The following is a 17,236-nucleotide window of genomic DNA, read 5'->3' as shown; positions in this document are numbered from 1 at the left end:
CTTTTTTTTAGTTGTCTTCTGCTTTATTCATCATATCTGTGGTTAGGAAAATGTTACAGTTATAAATGGCACCTCTTACTCAACACTTTGTTGAAAAAGTGCTTTAAACTTCTTTACATTTTCTGCTACAATCACCACCATCATTTCAGTATATTTTATTTTTGTTTATATGTCTTTTCTTTGTTTCTTCCTTTCTTGATGCTCCCACTATGAAGAAAAGGTAAGTGGTATTAATAGTTTTGCCTGATAATGTAGGTAACCTGTTTTAAATAGATTATTTTAATTACCAAAAATGTAATAAGACAGTCTGTTCAAGTCCAGACTGACTGATTGTAAAAGAGCGCTAACTTCATCTGTTGCATTGCCCCAAATGAGTGAAGTTTTAACCATTACGGTTGGAGGCTCTCCTGTGCAGAAATAATTCATGGTAGTGGACCCTTCAGACCCTTCTGTCTGAAGGGTCTCAAGGGTCTCAAATGAAAGACATCAACAAAAGCTTTAATTCTTCTGTGTCTGGCACTTCAAAACCTTTGCTTTTATATATTACCTTTCAGCAAATATAAAAATAGTTCGCAATTTCCCATGAATTCGAACAAATGCTGTACAAAATACTTTTGAGTATACAGCTTACCTTAATTATGGAAAAAAGTCTTGTCTTTACTGACTCTTCCTAAGCTGTCTGTGTCAAAACTACTTTTAAGCCTCTTGACTCCAGTAGCCATGGTGTTCCAGTCTTTTCCACCGCATATACTAGTAACCCAACAATAAAACAGCAGGATCACCAAGAGAGTACTGAAACCTTGCAGGAGTTGTTGGGTTTCAAGGGATGGAAGGGCCTGTATAAATATATATTTTTTTCAGCTTTATTAAAGACTGATTAACCAGAAAAAAAGAAAGAAATAGCCATCTCAGACAATGTGCAATGAGGAAATGTCGAATGACTCAGGATGACTCAGTTGTCCAGCAGCAAGTGTGATGTTGAAAGTGAATTTGAGAACTCCAGTGTTTCATTACACATAATGAAACAACCAAATGTGATTCTGAGTCTGTTTGGAGGTTACCACAGGATATCTGGCCAGAGTTCAGTAATCCTGTGTGCCGCTCTGCATTCTCCTGGCAAAAATCCTACAGCAGTGTTTCTTTCACTTTAAATAGCTCAATCCATTCATCAGATGGCCTTTTCCCTGGGAAAACCACAAAAACACTGCCAAATTAATGATCTCTCATGATCTCATCTCACTTAAACTTGTATCTTCTTTTAAGAAACTCTAATAACTATAACTTAATTCTAAAATAAAAAACATTGAATTGTCTAGCTACTTAATATTATCCTTATCTTTTCAAAAATAACTAAAGTGGATTATATTAATATGCTTTTTAAAAAAAATTGTTCAAGATCCCAGAACAAACAAGAAGGCACAGGAGGCTTCAGAGAATCTCTGCCTACAGACTACAGACAAGACTACTCAGTTTTTCTTGGCAAACTTTTCTCCTGATTTCTGTCCACGCCAGCAGGAGTCTCCCGTTCCCATAGTAACAACCCTTCCATTGGAGCCGTAAGTGAAAAAAGAAAAGAAAAGAAAAAAGTTAGCTTCCAAGTGGTCGTCTGGAGTTTTTATGCGTCCTAAGAAAAGCATTTTTTTTTGTTTCCCCGACTCTTAGTCATTTCTGTTTCATTTTTATAACTTATTAATTCATAACGAAAGTATATTTCTGAGCAGTGCGTTTACAAAGTAGAAGAAACAGCTCGGCAAGGCTCGCTGTGAAAGCTAGCCAAACCCTCTGTGTCACAGGCTCTGCTGTGTATCAGTGTCCGGAAGTTCTTGCGAGGGGGGAAAAAGGGAGAAAGGCATGAAAAGAAGGAGCTGGAAGAAACATTAGACCAAGAATTTTCGTGCATAATAAAACAGCTCGTTATGTGAAAGGCTTTTCCCCCTACGGTTCAGATTACTGAGTCGTCTTGTTGCAGTTCTTTAATTATTAGCCGCCTGTGCTGAGTTATCGATGGGTCTCCCGACGTTGGAGTTCAGTGATTCTTTACTGGATAGTCCGGAGTTCAGAGAGCGGCTGCAGTGCCATGAAATTGAGCTGGAGAGAACCAACAGGTTTATAAAAGACTTGATAAAAGATGGAAACATGCTCATATCCGCCCTCAGAAGTAAGTAAACAACGACTGATTAATGTTTTGTAAGATTATTTAACCTGATTCGGCGCACGGTGTGATAGCAGAGAAAAGCCCGAGGCCACCAGTTCAATCCCATTTACTTTACATACTTAAACTCTCAGAGGACAGATTTTTCTATATATCGTTATTTACCTTACATTGGTGCGGGTAGTTACTATGTAATTCCTATTATATAATGTCTGTATGGTAAAAGTACCATTACTTAACTTTAAACGGAATTTTACTGTACATTTACTATGGATAACCTGCTGTTTAAAAATACATATTGTTATTGATTGCACATTAGAGATGATTTAGTGGTTGATGGATTTTAACTACATGCATTAATGGAAAGAAAGTCATCTGGTACCAGGGACGTTTCCAGAAAGTTTTGTAAAGGGTGGCAAAATGGGGACCACTAATTATCTTGGGCTGTTAAAAAGAAAAGAAAAAGACAGAAAAGAAGAAAAAAAGCCCCAAGAGATTTTCAGGATTTTTATTTACTGTTAGTATGTTATGGCATAACCTGAAACTTAGGTCTGATGTAAAAATCATGATTCCCTTTTTAACAACCTGACAGTTCCTGTTGTCAAATACCTATTCTCCAAAAATCACCAAATGTGATTTGTGATTTTAGTCCTCGAAACATTTGTGCACATGACTTTAACAATAGTTACTCCCTTAATAAGACATTTAGGAAAAAGCGTACAATGACAGACAGAAAGAAAACAAATTGATTTACATGCATGTGGTTTTACATATGTGTGCCACTGTCTGCTGGTGTATCACATTAAAGAAAATAAACTGAAGCTTGTGAATGTGATCTGAAAAAAAAATAGTTTACAGGGTGTGAATACTTTCACACAGCAAGACACTGTTTTAAAAATTGGAAAATGTAGCTTCCTCTTTTTCTGTTAGAATTATCTTACTATTTCTTCAAAGCTTGAGAAATCGGTACAAGTTTTCATAGACACTGCAAAGCAAACCCTTAGGTTGTAATGAGTTAACAACTGGAGGGTCGAGATTCTTTCTTCACTTAAGATGTAGTGATGCAGTGCAGCATTTCAGTCCCATTATGGTTACAGGTTAACAGAGAAAGGCTGAATTACCATAAAAACTAAACAGCACAGCGTCTAAGAATCCCAAAGCCTCTTCGAGAAAGGCCTACATTTACATCAGATTAGGTGGCTTGTGCTAATTTATCAACCTTTTATTTATTAGCATTTATTTTTACTGACTATGATTATGTTTAAAAATGTTATTAGCAATAGTTGATAATCAAAAATCCTCAGACTGCAGTTTTATGCTTTTATCCTTTATCTTTTATAATTAAGGTTATTAATTTTTCTTCTCATTACTGATGAAGCAGCTACATCTAACATGTTGGTGTATTCCCCTAGCATTAATTCTCATATTCAGAACTCCTTTTGGTGTTAGCACAATTATTTTATTCTGGCAAAATAAAAATTAGATAATTTGATCTGAAAATATTAATTGACATATCAGCAGCATTTTCTTCCATCGGGTCCAAATGTTTGAAAATTAAGTCTTTGGGTTTAATTATCAATGTCTAAATAAGAGCTTTACAGTTGTAGAAATGTAATTAATGAGATTGGGTTGAATTAAAAGTTAATTTTTTTCAGTATGAATCTGTTCTTTTTTATTAGAATTTGTCCTACTGTTTATCGTTATCATTATAAAAACTTGCAGTTACTGATGTTTACAAGCTTTAAAAACTGTCTGTACTCTTGTAATTGTCATTTTTACAATTCTCTCCACTGTTTTGCTCCATGAGAGCATCAATAATATGAATTAATTTAAAAATATGATTAAATGCAAACAAACTGTGCAGCTTGGTGATTAAAAATCACCCGACTTTATGTAACTGGTGTCCTAAAGACTCTTATGTCAAATGTTTTTCAAGGTTGCTGTGCCACGCAGTTCCAGCCATGCAGTTATCTGAAAAAGGCCACAAAGAAGTTTACATTTTTTATCGCCACTTTTATCATTTCCACAATATTACCACCTGCTTTTTACACAGCTAGTGTCATCTCAAGCCACACTGCAAAGACAAAAACCCCTGAACTGCAGTGTGAAAGTTAGGAATATTTAGGGAAATCTGTCTGATGGCTCATTGATTTTAAAAACTGACGAAGACTCTTCACCTTTATGTGCAGGTTACGTGCATCAGTGGGGTCAAACTAAATGGCTGCATTGTTCTTGAGAACAAGTCCTTTTCTGTTAAGAATCACCTGAGACACCATATTTAGATCCAGCAGAGTGCAGTTTGTTGTTTGAGACACGTGTTTAGCGTTTTTAGGGCTATTTATTTTATTTTTTAAACAAGATGAGTTGCTAAACTCAAGCAGACGAGAACAAGTCAATTTAGTTTCCATCTTATGGCTGTAAAGAATAGGACTTTCTTTCTGTTCCTGGTGGTGGAGAGCTTTGGGTTATTCAGTTCCTTTTACATGTTGAAAACCAAACCCGACTTCAGATCCCTGCAGGGGTTTGGTTCGGATCGCATCTCACAGCAGCGCAGTGTAGTGACAGAGTGAGACACACAGAAAGAGCATTTAACACAAACACATGTGTTATCACCAGGTGTGGCAGTTCGCTTACATCAGACTTTGACACTTGGTATCACATGAAATGCCAAATCCTTGTTTCAAAACATCAGGATTATTTCCTAAGAGAAACAGGGATCGTTGTAATTGGTTTGACCAGTGACATCAGTGAGCTTTTATTAAAATTATATTGGCAACATGACTATTATACCCGCCTGTCCATTTTCCTCAGGTCTGTCTCTGGCAGTGCAGCGGTTCTCTCAGTCGCTGCAGGAGTTCCAGTTTGAATGCATTGGTGATGCTGAAACTGATGATGAGATCAATATAGGTGAGAAAAATAAATCCGTCTATGTTTTCTCTGAAAGACATGACTCGACTTCAGAGATTATAAGTCTGTGATTTGTACTGCAGCTCAGTCCTTGAAGGAGTTCTCTCAGCTTTTAAGCACCATGGAAGAGGAGCGGAAAAGACTGGTGAGAGTTTACGCTTTTGTTTTATTCATATATATTGTACATGTGCAGAGTAAAAGGAGACTAATCTACAGACGTAAACAAAACCGGTATTTTCAGCCGCTTCCTTTCTCAGGTTTTGTCTTAATGAAACACATTATTTATTAAAAATGAATTTCTGCAGCGGTACAAACGTCAAGTCATTTATGTGTATTGCACTTTTCAGCAACAAGGCAGTTCAAAGTGCTTTGCATCTTATAATCATCATACAGTCACTAATTATGAAACAACATATAGCAATATTTTAACTGAACCCATCAATTTAGATTCCTGGCTCCTCATTCAAACTGTCTGTTCTTTAACTTCTGAGTTCTTGAAAAGAATTTTTTTTTTTTTGCCATTTAGGAAATAGAAATGTTTTGGTGATTCAAACTGATCTAAAACAGGAAAAGTTCAGTGAGAAACAGAGGTTAAGTGTCTTTTATAGAGAGTATGTTTACACTTGGTTTCAAATGAGATTAAATTTCATACTAAAACCCCTCTTTTGCAGCATATTATTGATATGTTTGTCTTTCTTTTTTTCTGTGCTGTTGCAGTTTATTCATTTAAAATCCGGTAAGTCAAACAGCTTTGAGACGCGATAAAGATCATCTGGAAACAGCATCATGCTGGCACTTTTTATTTACACATGCATGTAGAAACGTGATGCTTGTCACGCCGTTTCAGCAAACAGCTTTCTGCTGGGGCTTTCTGTATTATTTGACTCGAGCTTTGTCTCGTCATATGTTTTGTGTTCCCTTTATTTCTAGTTTTACTTATGATCATCAGTCTAAATTTAGACACAAACACAAGTAAATATTGAGCAGATTGTGCGTCGATGTGAAGATTTTAGTCCTTTTAGGCAACTTCTCACTAACCTCCTTTTTTATTTGTCTCTTGTTCTGGCTTTCCCACAACTTTGATTCACACATTTGTGGGTTAACTTTGTGCCAGCAGCAGTGTGTGTTCACCGCAATGTGGAAATGTCTTGGACTCAGTGATCCTCCATCATTTGGAGGCCCTTTGTGAGGACTGACTCAATTCTGGCACACTCTGTGTGAAGCCAAAGCTTAGACCGCTAACAGAGACATATAGTAGGCCGCCTTATATATAAGCCCTGGTGTGAGTGTGTGTGTTTGCCTTTGTGGCTGCCTGCATGGTCTGGTTGCACAGGAACCATGTGGAACCTATTCTGGCAATTCCCCTGTGAGACTGAGTGCAGTTTGACTGCCTGGGAAAGTCCATAAAAGGTTTCTCTGTGTGTGTGTGTGCGTGTGTGTGTGTGTGTGTGTGTGTGTGTGTGCGTGCGTGCGTGTGTGTGTTTGTCTTCTCTCTTTTGCTCTTTCTGTGTGTGTTTTGATTTTTTGTGCTTTTTTAAACTCACTGTAACTGGAACCCTGGTGATTGATCTAAACTTGGAATAATATCATTATTCAAGCTCCTTTTGGAAAATAGTTTCCTCTAAAATACTTTTCCTGTTCAACCTGAAAGTTCTCTTATTTGGATTTGACAATCCCTCCTGGTCTCAGTTTTCAGTTTCCCTCCACTTATTGTGATGTGTTGAAAAATCCAACATTACAAAGAAAGCAGCCCTTTTCTTTGGGCACCAGTGCAACATTAAACTGAAGTTAAGGCACAGCGCCGAGTTTCTCTTTGTTGTGAATTGAATTTTAAATTGATGAATTTATTTCAGACATTCCACTAAGAGAAAAAAAACAAAATAAAACAAAAGTAGTACTTGCAAACTCCTAAGTGTAAATGCAACACACACAATTACACACAAACAAACTACTTATCTGATGACTAAGTGAATGAGTGTCTGAAAAGAGTTAAGAGATAGTTGAACTTAATCCTACAACCAGTTTTTTCCAGACCGAATACAAGTACAAGTACTTCAGTTTAGGTACTTGCCAATTCCAAGTACCAAGTTAATAAGTTACTAAGACATCACACAACTTTTGAAAACACATTTATTTTATTTCGAACACATTGGCTCTTCATCTTTTAGGCCTACAGTCCCTCTGACTTAAGTAACAAATCAAATATACAGCGTGACATACGCTGGTGCATACCTTTAAAATAAATTTAAAATAATGAAAGTTAAATTTAAATTTTTACAAGTTTTCCTGAACTAACTAGCAAATATTTCAATTAAAATGTAAACTGTAACACATTCAATAAACTTTAGCGCCACATCTCTGTGATGGCAGGATTTTACACGTATGTTTGCTCTGCTATTTTTCACGTTTCTGGAGTTTCTGCTGCAATGTTGGTTGTGCTGGTTCTCTTTGAATTCAATGTTGTGTTTAGTTTTCAAATTTTTTGCCAAATTAGTCATATTAAAGGAGCATTTTTCAACACTTGACAATTTATCTAAGCAAGCAGACAGTCTGCTTTTGTAGTATCCTCCATGTTTGTCTTGAAATATGCACAAAATACAGACATTTTTTTCCCTCTTCCAGCTTTTGTTTTTGTTTTTTGGGAGTGTCAGTAAATAACTTCTTAATGTATTATCACTACCACCTTGTATGGAGTGTTTTCGCACCCAGCCCAGGAGAAAAACCAGGCACAAAAGTGGTGTCGGTTCAGAGTATCGGGTTGCTTTTACAAGAACCTGACGCTGGTATCGGTACAAGAAGAAAAGGCACTCTCTCTGTACTTAATGAGTACATCTAAAAGTGACTCATTGAATCACTAAATGCAAATTTAATAATATTGACGACATACGTCAAGGAGACTTTGGGATATTTGCAACCTCTTAAGGTTTTGTATTCCATGATTCTAATTTTACAGTGACAGGAAGAAATTATTTGATGAAGGCCCACATTTTATTAGAAAAACACAGGATTGCAAAACTATTATGTCAAATTTATTTAGATAGCACTTTAAAACAGGTATAAAAGGTGGTAGAAACTCAATTTAACGACAGAACTAACTTGTTTATCTAGCTTTAAAGAGCTGTCAAAAATGAAACAAAGATTCCTGGAGGAGGTCTGATAAGACCGAGCCAAGGAACCAAGACTCTGATCTGAATTTGTAGTCTGAAGTTTCTGACCAAATAATAGAACTTGAGTTTTGTTTTCATTGAGGTGAAGAAAGTTTTTTCCATCCATAATTTAACTTCAGCTAAACAGTTTATCAACAGCTGAAGATAATCATTTGTACCATTTTGTATTCTAAGGGGCAAATAAATCTGGATGTCATCTGCAAAGCAATGAAAGGAAATATTAAATTTTTGGACGATCTTACCAAGATAAACAAAATGGGCCCTAAAATTGACCCTTGGGGAACACCATACTTTAATGGTCTGGCCCCAGAACAGGATTGGTCAAGATGAACAGAAAAGGTTCTGTTTTCTAAGTAAGATTTAAACCATTCGAATACTGAGCCTTGCAGGCCAACACAGTGTTTTAATCTATGTAAGAGAATCTGATGATCTACAGTGTCAAATGCAGAGCTCAAATCTAAAAGTAATAAAACTGCAACATTGCCTGAATCAACTGTTAAGAGGAGATCATTATACACTCGGAGCAAGGCAGATTCAGTGCTATGAGCAACTTTAAACCCAGACTGAAACTTCTCAGTTATATTGTTATCTTTTAAAAACATTTCAAGCTGAATAAAAACTAATTTTTCAAGAATTTTAGATAAAAAAGGCAATTTAGAAATGGGCCTGAAATTTGCTAGGTCACTGGAGTCTAGATTGAGTTTTTTAAGAAGGGGGTTGACCACAGCATGTTTAAGAGTAGATGGGACACAACCTGACTGCAATGAGGTATTTATCACCTTAAGAATATAGCTGCCAAAAATAAGAAAATGTCTTTTATCAGACGAGTAGGAAGACAGTCCAATGGATAATTTGAAGGCCGCAGATGCTTAGTAACCAAAGTCAGTTCATCTATAGAAACTGGCTGAAAATGCTCCAGAATAGCTATGCACTGTGGCATTCCATGGGAATCTAAATCTACCAGCTTATTTGAGCCTCTAAGAGCTCGAATAAGTTTGCAATTATCACATATTGCAACCTCCATCCACTATATCCACCACTCTGCATGAACTTTAGTGTACCAGTTGCTAAGATCTGCATCTGGTGCAGATGTGAGGGGCAATCAGACTGTATGAAGCTGGCTAAATATATTATTAGCAGTCAATGCATGAAGAATTTAATTTAAAGATCTGCAAAATGGTACATCCAGATCGTTGTCTGTGTACAATTTTGCTCATAAAATGCAATTGTGATTCAGTATATTTTGCAGTTTATACTTTTTAACCCATTTAACAGCCTGAACCCTCTGACCCTTGTCAAATATGTTTGTCAACATAGCATGTGTTATCTTGACATGTGTCAAGATAACACATGCGATTCCTGTGTTATCTTGATCTCCATGTAAATAAATTGTTGCTGTAGAATAAATCTCCATCTTCTCAGTGATACTTTTTGTGAAGCTGACCGTCAATTAACATATTATGTCTTAGTTGAAAGATTTTTCTGGGCATGTCACCGAATTAAAAGCTTCACAAAAGTAACAATCACTGCGTTGTAGAATGTGTCAAGGATTTGTTGATCTTCTTTAATAAAACCATATTTGAACTTCAACAGTGAACTTGCAGCTGCAGTCCTCATGGGACATTTTTGCTGCTGCTCTTGGTATTTACTGTTACAACAAACTGAACTCACTTCTGTTTTTTTGTTTTTTTTTTGTTTTGTTTTGTTTTTTCCTTCTTTCAGATCCAGAATGCCGATGACGTGTTGATCTCACCACTGGAGAGGTTTCGAAAGGAGCAGATCGGAGCAGTTAAGGTACATCCACTTCTCTAGCTGGTGAAGTTCAAGTCTAAAAACTGTTTATTGTGCTGAGAAGTTATCCAGTGATTAATTAACAATTAGAAATTCAGTTAGTTCAGATAAACGATGGATTGCAGTGTAGAGTCAGTGGCAAGGTCATGGGAACGGACACTGGGAGAGACTGGGAGCATGTCACAGACAGAGACTGTATAAACACAATGAATATGTGATGTCTGCTAACTGCAGCTGTTCAAGTTGATTTATACACTTATCTAACTTTCTCTTTTCTGTAACTGATAAGAGGACGCGGTGTGATTTACTGAGTTTGTTTGGTTGTAAAAAAAAAAAAAAAGCAACCTGAAAGTTCAGCCTCAGCTCACCTCTGTGCATTGGTTCGAGCAGCTTCTCAGTTTGCAGAATGTAACACTAATGTGTGAGCAGCACATCTTCAGCTAGACGTTACAGAGCAAGAATATCTGTGGCACATGTGGTGTAGTTGGATACTGCAGTGCAGCTGTTTGGAAGAGAGCTGTTTCTTAATTATTTCTGGCAGAATCTCTTTGTTTATTATTAACGGCCTCTCTGTGCTTCACCAGAGCTTTAAGTTCCTCAGAGCTGCTGCCTTATTATTTAATAAAAATCCTCCTACTTCTGCAGAAGCTTAGTTGCAGAGTTGGGTTGTTCTGGACAAATTCGCTGACTTAGTAGGCGTATTTTCATGGCATTTTGATGTTAATAGCTCTTACAGAGTAAATCTCTAGTTGCTTTTCCCATGACAAAACGAAAGACGGTTGTATTTCATGTGAAGCCAATCTGCTTTTGAAAACGTAATATACCTTGATGTCTGACATATCGGAGCAATTTTCTTCTGAACATTCTGTCTACTTTGAAATGAGTTTAAATGTGTTGGTGCTTCATGACTCTTCACAGTTTCAGTTCTTTCTGTGTTTTTCTTTCTTTCTTTCTTTTTTTTGCTCTTTCATGTCACTGTTAGTTTTGGGGATGTAATATTCAGTAGAAGAGCTTCATGTTTTACATTAGCTACATTATATTTAAGATGCCTAATTTCCAGCTTCCTGTTTTTCTCTCTAACCTCTACAGTATAACTCACAAATGCTAAAGTGGTTTTCTTTCCATTTGTCCTGTTTAAGTCACTCCGTGCTGTCTGGTCTTGTGACTTGATGTGATTAAAGGGCTGAAGTTTAGACCTGCCTCCTGCATGTCTGCATTTGGATCCTTTCAATCTATGTAATGACACAGGTTTCCTGAAAAAGACAAATCTTCTTGAAGCTTTTTTTTTTAAATATTCCTGATGTAGTCCCTGTTTGTGATTCAGAAACAACAGCAGTAATAAACAGCTCTGTCGTTAAAGCCTTCGTACAAAACAAGTATGCATGCAATTCCTTCTCTGTGGTTTTAGAAATCTTTGCTGCTAACATCCTGTCTCTTGAAATGTGTTTCCCAGGAGGGAAAGAAACAGTTTGATAAGGAGACAGAAAGGTATTACTCTGTGCTGGAGAAGTATCTCGGTGTGTCCTCCAGGAAGAAGGAGACCCAGCTGCAGGAGGTACATTCTCAACATTCTCTCAAAGCTACAACACGTCTCTCCCACACCTGTTAAGTTACATCACATTCTCAGTATTTGTTGTGTACGTTTTTCCTTATAGGCTGACTCACAGATGGACAAAGACAGGCAAATTTTTTACGATGCGGCTCTCCAGTATGTCTTCAAGATCCAAGAAGTGCAGGAAAGGAAGAAGTTTGAGTTTGTGGAGCCAGTAAGATCATATTCTTTAGTACCATTGTTATATTGTGTGCAACCCCTTTTTTATATTTAGAGACGGGTATTTGAAAAGAACAATTTCAAAATGGAAGGCAGCCCAGTACATGCTGTTTCATCACAGGGAAGTTCGAGCGATTAGACTTTTCCTGTGATGTGTTTTCTACATACAGCATCAAGCCGAGCCATTAGCAAGTGTGCATATATAAACACACTCACTGGAATAACAAGTGAGCCGTGAGCTCAAAAACACACTTTACACACACTGCATGACGAGCGGTAAAACTTTTTAACCGATCAATATCAGCAAAGGACGCTTCCTGTTGCCGTAGCAGGACTTCCTGTGATTAGGTTTTTTCCAGCTGACACAGAGGAAGAGCTGTTTGTTGTAAAATAAACAATGGCAGCGAAGTAAACAACAAGCAAAGCTCAGAGGGGTTTTCTCTTTGGAGCCAGTTTGGATTATTGAGCAGATGACTGAGAGTCAATTCTCTGTAATTTCCTCGTCACGTTTTAAACTCCCAAGCCCCGAGCTAACATGTCTTCTGTTGATCTCTCCCTGTGCTTCCCAGTTATTGGCCTTCCTGCAGGGCTTGTTTACCTTCTACCACGAGGGTTATGAGCTGGCCAATGAGTTTGAACCCTACAAGCAGCAGCTCCAGTTTAACCTGCAAAATGTAAGTGCTTGTTTTTTCCCTAGCCTTAAGATTAAATCTATGCCTGAGATTACTGCTTTGTAAATAAACACTCACAATTCAACTGCTGGAAAGGGAGTAGAAGTACTTTGTGTTAAAGTGCAAACTTCACACTCAACTGCTATTTCTGGCATATTGTATTTAAACAAGACTTTCTACTAACGAATTATATTTATCTTAACATTTAAGTTAGTTAAGTTTGGGGTTTTTTATGAGACAAAAAGTCACTGTTGGTCTTTAGTGTTTTCTTTTCCTTGTCACATTACATGTATAAAAAATTTTATCTGGATAAACCAGAAAGTCCTGATCCAGTTGGTTCAGTTTCCTAAGTCTGAATAAATTGGCGTCTTAGGATGTGTTTGTGTTGCATATTTTTATCAAGTGTAATCTGAACTACGGTTTGGATTTTAATGTCTAACTGGTTTCGCTGTTTAAAATGGTAAAAAAAATTAGCTCCAGGTGTTCAGAGTTGGTTTCAATGGTCCAGTGAGTTTTGGCTTTTTTTTAAGGTTGGCATTTTTAGGGGTAAATGTTCAGCAACATTTTGAAAGGGTTTAGAAAAGTGTTTAAAAACATTTTTCATTTGCTCCATGTTTTGTCATTCCAGTTGAGAAATCAATGTTCCTGGTTGTAATTAGTTATTACTTGAGTTACTTGGGATATCTAAACCCTTCATTGTCAGAGAGTGTATGTTTAACAAGATACAGCTTTAAAAAAAGAAATATTAATAGCTTGCTCGAAACTTTTAATTAGTAACCATTATGAAGCTCACTGGACGCTTTTTAAAAAGGTGTTCAAGTTGTGCAGCCTAATGGTAAAAGCCATAGACTCACCAATGAAAATGTTAAAAGTTATCTTTAGCTGAATATTAAATTTGTAAGTAATTTTTCATTACTATGCATCAAGGTCTTAAAATTAGATTATGATGGTCTTAAAAGGCTCAACATTTTACTGTTTAAAACTTCCCCTTTACCCTTTATTGCTCTTTTTTATTTACACCAGAAAAGATCAAACGATGATGATGTTCCATACAAAGCTAGGTTACCTAATAATTCACTTTCCTGAATAAGTCGCAAATAGACAACTCAGTAACCATAAATAAAACCAGTTTTAAGTTGTGTTAAGCCTAATGCGCGTCTTCTTTTAAAGGCTCGCAACAACTTTGAAAGCACTCGTGCTGAAGTTGAGAGGCTGATGAAGAGGATCAGGTCTGCTGAGGACGACTTCAAAGGCCCCAGCTGCTTCACCATGGAGGGATTCCTGTACATACAAGAAAAACGTGAGCTGCTCTTTATTATGCTAGTTACTTTTCCTTAAGGAGAATCAAAATGTCTGTCTTACTAAATCAGACTCGAACGAGTTACGTTTATGCACAGCAGTGACACGTTGTGTATCCAGGTCCTTTGGGGAGTGTGTGGACCAGGCATTACTGCACCTATGAGAGGAGCTCAAAGATGTTCACCATGAGCAACACAGAGACCAGACCAGCCAGCAGACAGGTGAGCCGGTGGCTCCCATGTTTACTGATTTATTTGTATGGGGAATATCAAGAAAATATTCAGTTGTTTTTGTACGACCTTTAATCATTTGGAGTTTGTGTACAGGTTTGTGTGTCTTTGTCACTTGGAGACTTTTTCCTCTAATTCACTCAGTAACAGTGACCGCACCAAGGAGTTTTGTCAGTGCAACAGTTTCATATAAATGCATCTCATAAAAACTTTATGATTCCCTTCAGCTCAGCTGCTCATATTAAAACCTTAAATCCACCTCTAAGAAGGATTGATTTTATGATAAAATCCTTTCTTGAACTTGAACAGGAGAATAAATACTCAAACTACCTTCATCAAATTTGTCTGTCGTGTTTTTGTCGTTGTGTAAAATGTTTAATTAAACTGCAGACCAGCAGAAACATTTAGGTTGACCAACAGTGTTTTCTGCAGCCATACAGACAGTTTTTCCACGTTTCATTTTTCTCACTAAAGTAATTCCTTCCAGTCAGCACTAAACTTTGGGACCCTGCTCATGCGTGTGTGTTGCTGCTCTCTCCGACAGAACGGCGTAGTGACTGGCGCCCCAGAGATGTTCAGGCTACGCTCGTGCGTTCGAAGGAAGACGGATTCAATCGACAAACGCTTCTGCTTCGACATCGAGGTGGTGGAGAGGTGAGCGGACAACCTGACCGAGAGTCTTAGTGTTTCCCATGAATGATGCCTGGTTTATTTTTATCTTCGAATAATTGGGGGTGTGGTTGCTGAATTGAGCTTGGGTGTAACTATGTTTTCATACAGACATGGCGTCATTACTCTACAAGCCCTGTCAGAGGCCAACAGGCGGCTGTGGATGGAGGCGATGGATGGAAAGGAGCCTGTAAGGACACACCCAGCTCCATAAAGAATACATCTCTGGGGAGAAATTTCTGCCGGGGCTACTAGAAAGAAACTTTTACTCATGTTTTGTTCCGTGTTTGTACAGATTTACACGCTTCCTTCTCTGCTCAGCAAAAAAGAGGAGAGTAAGTGTCAAGTTCAGATTAGAAGATTGTGCATAAGATGAGAATTATGTAAGAATTGTTTGGTCTGACTTTGAGTTTTCATTTTATAGCGTTTCTCAACGAAGCAGGCTTCAACTTTGTTAAGAAGTGCGTTGAGCTGGTTGAAACAAGAGGTATTTCTCGCCTTTACAACATTTAACCGAAACAATACTCATGTATGTTTGTTATATCTACTGTCGACCTTTATTTATTAACTTGTCTGCAGGCCTTACTACGCTTGGACTTTACAGGACAGGTGGAGTAAACTCTAAAGTGCAGCGACTGATGGCGAGCGCGTTTGGTATGTTGATATTTATATATCTGGGAAAAAAGAATTTATTTTATTAAAAATAAGATAACATATCCATGGAAACATTCTGACATATTAACATCCCTGCAGCTTCTTCTGCGCCCTCCGATGTGCAGCTAGATGCAGAAATCTGGGACAACAAGACTATAACCAGTGGCCTGAAAGATTATTTCAGGTAATCTGGGCAAACAGCATGGCATTTTTTGCTTGTCTTTTAAGTACGTTTCCCCACAAACTGTGAATTATTTCTATAAACTACATTCAGGTGTTTGGCAGAACCATTACTGACCTACAGGCTGCATAAGGAATTCATCAGGGCTGCAAGTAAGAATTTTTTCGATTCTACAACAGAAAACATTTTGTCTTGCAAAACCTACCAAGATATAAACATCTGACTAAATTGACAGGCTGGACAAGCAGAGTATTAATCAGAGAAACAACCAAGAAGGTTAATGCTAACTATGCTAATGGCAGATTGCATAAAATCTCAATAAAATAGATAAGGGTTGATGGTTTTAATGTGAGAAGTTAGATCAAGTTGAAGAATACTCAACTTTTGCAAGGTACTTTATTTAAGTTGCTGCTACTTTTAATTTGTTACTTTGTAAAGTTTATTTAGGGTTAGGTTAAAGCACACCAGGCTCCTCCATCATCGCTCTTTGCTTCTCTCACAGAATATGATGACCAGACGTACAGAGTGAGAGCAATTCATGCTCTTGTATACAAACTCCCAGAAAAAAACAAAACGATGTTGGACATCTTAACTAATCATCTTCACAAGTATGTAAACGATTTCATGGTGCTCTTATTGTTTAGCTTTCACTAGCATTTCTGTTTTAAAGCAGTGTTTAAGAATGATTTACGAAGTAAAATTTTAATCTGTTTTGTCTTTTAAATTGTAGCTTGTTTGTTTGTATTAGCCAGATTCCTCTGTGTTTATAGCCATATAGCTGAGCCCCTCTGTTTCTGTTTTGGTGTGTAGTGTGTCCTCTCACAGCGATCAGAACATGATGACCGTGTCTAACCTTGGGATGATCTTCGGCCCCACGTTGATGAGGTCGCAGGAGGAGACGGTGGCCGCCATGATGAACATCAAGTTTCAGAACATTGTGGTGGAGATCATCATTGAAAACCACGACAAAGTGAGTTTAAAAGCTGCCACACACACGTAAGCACAGAGCCCACTCACATTGATGCCAACTGTTTGTGTTTGCGTCAGATCTTCGGTGAGGCTCCGGACCTGTCGGTGCCGCTGCCTCAGGCGCCGTCGTCTCGCTCCACTCCACGGAGGAGCAAGGCCATCTGTCTGTCATCTGGAAAGAGAAAGGCCCGTCTGTACACTCCTGCTCTCTGCCTGGCAGACAATGACAGTGAGTCTTTTAATTTATCTTGTAAATAACACATCTTACCAGGTATATTAGGCTTCCAGGTAGGTAAGTCTCTCTGTTTTTTTGGACATAAATACATTCTTTAAAATATAGTCATATTTACTTCACTCTACAGAGTGACTCTCAAAAGTCCAGATTATAATTGTAATATCGACTGAACCTCAAGTCAGTCGATTATTTTAGTTAGTGATTGTTAAAAACTGATCACATTCTGAAGATTTTTTGAATCACTTAAAAAACTTTTTTATGCAATACTAGGAATAAATTAAGGTGACATATAAATAATTCAGTTCCCATAAGAAAATAGACATTTTATTGCCTAAAATGCAATGACAGCATTCTTTTAGTGAATGCTTGATAACTTGCAGATTAACTGATTTTTTTTAGATTAGCCGGTTAATGATTGGATGGCAAAAGGTGCTTAATCGATTTTTTTTTTTTTTTTTTTTTTTTTTTTTTGAATTTTAAAAAATTAAAATTGGGGGGGTTGGGGTTAAATTTTTTAAAAAAAAAGTTTTTTTTTTTTTT

The 17,236-nt window shown here is 37.3% G+C and overlaps 1 protein-coding gene across 2 annotated transcripts in view; it reads left to right on the top strand.

Moving 5' to 3' along the window:
- The first annotated feature begins 1,552 nt into the window (after positions 1-1,552).
- LOC106955045 (rho GTPase-activating protein 42-like) overlaps positions 1,553-17,236 on the top strand; it is a 21,889-nt gene continuing 6,205 nt past the window's right edge. The window contains exons 1-19 of one of the 2 annotated variants that reach the window (XM_015044999.1): positions 1,553-2,158; positions 4,964-5,059; positions 5,143-5,204; positions 9,949-10,020; positions 11,471-11,572; positions 11,673-11,783; positions 12,358-12,462; positions 13,630-13,759; positions 13,879-13,979; positions 14,533-14,642; positions 14,769-14,847; positions 14,953-14,992; positions 15,082-15,144; positions 15,237-15,311; positions 15,411-15,495; positions 15,586-15,644; positions 15,995-16,100; positions 16,303-16,462; positions 16,540-16,690. In XM_015044999.1, coding sequence (XP_014900485.1) covers positions 2,005-2,158; positions 4,964-5,059; positions 5,143-5,204; positions 9,949-10,020; positions 11,471-11,572; positions 11,673-11,783; positions 12,358-12,462; positions 13,630-13,759; positions 13,879-13,979; positions 14,533-14,642; positions 14,769-14,847; positions 14,953-14,992; positions 15,082-15,144; positions 15,237-15,311; positions 15,411-15,495; positions 15,586-15,644; positions 15,995-16,100; positions 16,303-16,462; positions 16,540-16,690 — 1,861 coding nt within the window. In that variant the 5' untranslated portion in view covers positions 1,553-2,004. The remainder of the gene's footprint in view (positions 2,159-4,963; positions 5,060-5,142; positions 5,205-9,948; positions 10,021-11,470; positions 11,573-11,672; positions 11,784-12,357; positions 12,463-13,629; positions 13,760-13,878; positions 13,980-14,532; positions 14,643-14,768; positions 14,848-14,952; positions 14,993-15,081; positions 15,145-15,236; positions 15,312-15,410; positions 15,496-15,585; positions 15,645-15,994; positions 16,101-16,302; positions 16,463-16,539; positions 16,691-17,236) is intronic. The other variant, XM_015044998.1, reaches the window with a different exon arrangement.

The sequence above is a fragment of the Poecilia latipinna genome, unplaced genomic scaffold (assembly GCF_001443285.1).
Source record: "Poecilia latipinna isolate Pla-1442-1.1 unplaced genomic scaffold, P_latipinna-1.0 Scaffold700, whole genome shotgun sequence".
Lineage (NCBI taxonomy): Eukaryota > Metazoa > Chordata > Actinopteri > Cyprinodontiformes > Poeciliidae > Poecilia > Poecilia latipinna.
The sequence above is the reverse complement of the archived record's forward strand: the minus strand, read 5'-3'. Positions and strand labels throughout refer to the sequence as shown.